Source organism: Halyomorpha halys, unplaced genomic scaffold (assembly GCF_000696795.3).
Source record: "Halyomorpha halys isolate HHAL.00 unplaced genomic scaffold, Hhal_1.1 Scaffold378.1, whole genome shotgun sequence".
In the NCBI taxonomy this organism is placed as follows: Eukaryota; Metazoa; Arthropoda; class Insecta; order Hemiptera; family Pentatomidae; genus Halyomorpha; species Halyomorpha halys.
Window position 1 is genome coordinate 911,681 of NW_027108204.1, and position 5,440 is coordinate 917,120.

Sequence of the window (5,440 nt, forward strand, 5' to 3'; positions counted from 1 at the left end):
TATATATATTTATATTACGTGTTTCAATTTTACGATAATTCTTTTAAGAATAATATATACAATTACTGCAATTTTAATTGGCATTCTCAATTACAATTACTTCTTGATGCTAAATAATCGCAATCACTATTATATTTTGACCGTTAGTAATTACTTCTTGACCATTAGTTATTTCAATTACAATTAGAATTTAAATTTAATGAAATTTAACTCATATGCTAAAACCATAATATGTAAATAAATTTTTACGCTAGAGTGGAATAATAAACCGCATATAATTTTCATATTACTATTGCAATTAATTGGAATTTTAGGGGAAAAAATAGTTACATACAAATGTAATTGAATATTGCAATTACATTCTCAGGCTATTATTATTTTGTTTTAGAATTCCAAAAAATTATAATATAGTCACAAGTAATTACTAATACTAAACACCAAAGTGGGATAAATCTATTTTACAATGGCTCCGAAATATGAAAATGATATCAAGTTTAAGATTGATTTATCAACATATTATGGTTTATTTATATATTTTCTAAAATTCTGAAAATAAATAGAATCGATTTTATGATCGCGCTCCTGGGTATCAATTTATTTTAACTTTTCGGATTTCTGCTCATAAGAAATATGTTAAAATAAACTGAATCCACATATGAGTTAAACTTCATGTAATAGTAATTGCAATTACTAAGAGTCAAGAAGAAATTGTATAGAGTAATTACAATTACTAAGGGTCAAGAAGCTATTGTATAGTGTAATTGAAATTATTTCACACAATTGCAGTAATTGCAATTGTATCTTAAAATTACTTCAGTGATATTGCTCTTCAAAGCCACAATTTTCTTTATGTTTTGGGCGATCTTAGTTTAATTATAGTGTAACTGAAACATGTGATTGCTAGTACCTTCTGTCAAGGCTTGAGTAACGTTCTTTGGTAAATAGGCTCAGAATGCTCTAGGATTTAATAAGGCCAATATGTTGTATATTGTTTTCCAGTACTGAAGAGTATCCTTCACTTAAAATTTGGGGATGAAAAATCGTTCAAGAATAAGATATGAAAAATTAGCAACGAATGCCTAATTCTAAATGGATATTTGTTTTAGGCGCGCGCTTCCGGTGGAGTAAAAGTTGCAACTCGCAATGACTTCAACTTGAATAAACAATATGGGGAAGCAATCATCGAATTGGTCAAACCACTCATAGGACCACAAGAAATACAACTGGAACTCAAGACTGAATTCTACAACAACGGGAGAGTCCTATCGACACAAATATCGAGTTTAGAAATTTATGTGTCCATGTATACGTTTTAACTTAATGTAATGTTCTAACTTAGGAAACAAAGTAAAAGTGATGTACTTATTTAATGTGTTTTTATGTTTAGTATGGAACGGATCTTATATTTTAAGATTTCTTTTTGTTTCGTAACATGCATATATAATAAATAACATTACCTATTTAATCATTATCATGTAAATAATATTGAGAACACAACGTTTGTCTTAAGTTATAATCAATTCATATCCCAGGAGAAAAAAATGTAGCTTATTAGGCCAAGAAAGAAATAATTTATTTCTATGAATTAATATTTTTTTAAATTATAATTTATGAATATATTGTATTGAATATCTTAGGAAATTAAGTTGTTATATATATTTGTTTAATGATGATAAAATGCAATAAAATATACTTACTGTATTACAAACTAGTCACACGTATTTAATTTTTATTCTGATAAAACCATCTGATATCATGGCAGTTTCAGATGAATGCTTCTCTATATGGTTACCCCAAGAATCTGAATGAAAAGCGTCCATACAGACAGAGCCAGAAAGTTTGTATCCAAAATGCACACAACTCTCAATCAAAAACCCAACAACAATACTATTAATCAGCATTAATTTAATTTCCAGTAAAAATCACTTAATAAGTAAAAAAATAACTGTTATTGTTAATTGTTGTTATGAATTGCTCAAATTATCACACAAGCAGCGCCATCCTTCCAGCATCCTCAAACCTAGGTTCGCCACAGGTCAAATTGCTTTTAACATTAAGTAAAATAACATTTCTTTTTATAAAGATAAAATTTCTTTTAATATACAATGAAATAAAAATTGAATAAACTGAAAAACTACTACATTCCTTGAAGCGGAAATAAACAGATTCTTGATTAGAAACTCAGTACCATCAGTGAAGGCTACATTAGGTAAAATAAATAAAAAGTTGCACAGTTGGTCTGTTGATAAGCTCTTATTTTCCTTCTCTAACAACAACAGAAGGCACTTAAACTTTATCCCCAAAAACCATAGGCGTACTGCAAACTAGGCGATGATCAAAATACGTTGTCGCAGAGAATTAAAATTTGGAATAATGGCAGAGAAGATCGAAGTACAATTGGATCAAATAGAAAATTTGGATTACGAAATAAAAGTGATAAGATGGAAACAGTTACGAATGTCCATACATTTTGAATTTCCCACCAAAAATCCCAGCAACTCCATCCGGCAATCATAAAAAAAGATTCCATTATTTTCCAAGCCTGAAGGTCTCGTCATGAACTGGTTACGGAAGAGCACGAGTAGTTTTCTTGATGAAATCTCTGCTCTCACCGCCCCTCTTACTGATTCAAGGTTAAGCTATGCTTGCAGCAAGTGCATACAATAAAGTTCATAATAAATTATTTTTACCTAAATAGTATAATCTTGCAAAATGCAACAATTTTCCTTAAACCCTCATACATAAAAATGTGTTGAACTTCAAATAACATGTCAAATATCACACACAACACTTTAACTTAAGACTTCAATACACAAAATATTGCACTCAATATACAGGCTTCAGACAGTAAAAATGCTAATGCTTAGAGTAAAAATATCTTTATTATTAAACTAGGTCCAAGCCTTGACATTTTAACAAATGGTGAATAGAGTAAGTGACGTGTCTACTTACCAATGGAAAATCTCGATTCTCTAATTCGTTTCTAATACAGTCTGGATCTAAACATTACAAAACGTTTATAGGTCTAGATCCATTTGTATCGAGGCTTATATGAACTCTCAGAACTTTCATATTTTCAATGTTGACAAGAAAGAAGGTATTAGTACAAGAGCTCAAGAGGAGAAAAAAGGCAGTTATCTCACCCCAATTATTGATTACTTTAATGAAAACTATGTGTAATTAATAATCAAAATTAATGAGTCTATCAAGTATAGGTAGGGGGAATAAAAAATGGCGGCTGTTTCAAAACCTTTAAAAAACATTAATTTTCATTCGGCGCTCTATATCTCAAAAGTTTCCGACAACACAAGAAAATATAAGAGAACATTATTTAAAGAAGAGTAAATTTGCTGAAATATTAGCCCTAAAAGAGCTATTTACGGCCAATAGTTCTCGAGATATAGCTTTTTGAACAGCAAAATTTCTTAAAAATCTACTGAAAGATTAGTAGTTAGTTAATTTATTTTGAGAAATCTATATCTCAGGAACTATGTGACGTACAAATGTCTATTAGCATTCAAATTAAAGCTAGTTTAATGAGCTATAAAGCAGTTTATGATGTTTATCTTCGTAAGAGTAATAGTTTACATGAAATTCGCTAAAATAAATTGATTTGTAGTTGTTCGGACAAATTTTCATTTGCCAAATTTATAGTCATATGTGAATATCATAAAAACTACTACCCCTACTAAGATAAATGTCATAAACTACTTCATAGTAAGATATCCATATGTGCGTCTTATGGATCTAGAGATATATTTTTTCAAAAATCCAAAATTTTATACGAACAACTAGAAATTCACATTTTGTGAGATTATTTTGTCAAATGTCATAAAAACTACAACTCCTACTAAGATAAATATAATTAACTATTTTGTAGTAATTTTAACTAGCTTTAATTTGAGCACTGGCAGCCATCTGTGCGTCCAATGGTTTCTGAAATGAAGTTTTTATGAATCAAACTTATTGTCCGAACAACTATAAATCAATTTATTTTAGCAAATATCATGAAAACTACTATTCCTACGAAGGTAAAGGTCATAAACGTTTTTATAGTCCATTAAACTAGCTTTAATTTGAGTGCTAATAGACATCTGTACGTCACATAGTTCCTGAGATATAGATTTCTCAAAATAAGTTAACTAACTACTAATCTTTCAGTAGATTTTTAAGAAATTTTGATTTTCAAAAAGCTATATCTCGAGAACTATTGGCCGTAAATAGCTCTTTTAGGGCTAATATTTCAGCAAATTTACTCTTCTTTAAATAATGTTCTCTTAGATTTTCTTGTGTTGTCGGAAATTTTTAACATATAGAGCTCCGAATGAAAAATTACTTTTTTTTAAAGGTTTTGAAACAGCCGCCATTTTTTATTCCCCCTACCAATACTTGGCAGATTCATCAATTTTGACTAGTAATTATACATAGTTTTCATTGAAGTAATAAAAAATTGGGGTGAGATAACTGCCTTTTTTTCTTCCCGGCTCTTGTACTATATGTAGGAATGAGGAATATGTGGAATATCATGTTTCCACCTCCTTACGATCCTGATGAAAGCGTTCAACTAGCTCATCACTATAATGCCCCTGATTTTCCGTCAAGTAATCAATACGGGAATGTAAGTTTGGCATTAGTTACATTACAATTTAACAAATATAACTTTATTGACATAAATAATACATAATATATACTTTAAACATAATAATTACATAAATACTATAACAAGATAAACAATAAATAAAAACATGGAATAATGAATATTACATCGGTTTATAATTTAGAATAATGAAATACCTTTTTTTATCCTCAATGAACAGTCCTGTAAAATTACAAAATATATCTGAAAAAGTAATACAGTACAGCTTTTAAATCCTCTCTTCAAGATTCTGAAAAATAGAAAAAAGGAAATAAGAAATCAAACTAAATCCTTTTTTAGTGTAGAGTGTAAATTGAAAAAAATTCGTGTCATTTTGCTCATGTTTTCTCAATAAATATTTCTGAAATAAAATCCGAAGTAATGGTAGCGATTTCTCAGTTGTCGTGATAGTTATGTGAAGCAAGCAGAAGTAGTAGCTTGATTTGAAATTTCTACAAATTGTGTCGGCACGCATTGGAAAAATGCAAAGAACATATTAATCTAGAGTTTCACATTTCTCCACTAATAATTTGGTTAGGATATGGATGTTTCAAAAACTAAAAAATATTTATTAGGATGAATTTTTATCTCAGATACTCAGGCATTTTACTGGGGAAATGTATATTATCTAATTCTGTCCTCATGTTCCTTGGGCCCCGCTAGGTTTAGGCTAGAGGTGTAAAAGACAAGGTGCTGGATTTAAATCCATTAAGGCCATTCTATTTTTTTTTTATAAATATAAGATTTTTTGAGCACTATTTTAATATCAGTTGGCTATCAATGAATATTGAATATCATATCTTT

The 5,440-nt window shown here is 29.2% G+C and overlaps 2 protein-coding genes across 4 annotated transcripts in view; one reads left to right on the forward strand and one right to left on the reverse strand.

Annotated features, from left to right (window-relative positions):
- LOC106681958 (fibulin-5) overlaps positions 1–1,798 on the forward strand; it is a gene marked incomplete at its 5' end in the record, with an annotated part of 8,718 nt that extends 6,920 nt beyond the window's left edge. For 2 of the 3 annotated variants that reach the window (XM_014422567.3, XM_024363691.2), the window contains 1 exon segment: positions 1,107–1,798. In XM_014422567.3, the coding sequence (XP_014278053.1) occupies positions 1,107–1,316 (210 nt within the window). 3 annotated transcript variants of the gene reach the window in all.
- Positions 1,799–4,645: 2,847 nt separating this feature from the next.
- The window catches only part of LOC106681952 (isocitrate dehydrogenase [NAD] subunit gamma, mitochondrial), an 85,768-nt gene continuing 84,973 nt past the window's right edge, over positions 4,646–5,440 (reverse strand). The window contains exon 10 of the mRNA XM_067046584.1: positions 4,646–4,886. Within this exon, the coding sequence (XP_066902685.1) occupies position 4,886 (1 nt within the window). The 3' untranslated portion in view covers positions 4,646–4,885. The remainder of the gene's footprint in view (positions 4,887–5,440) is intronic.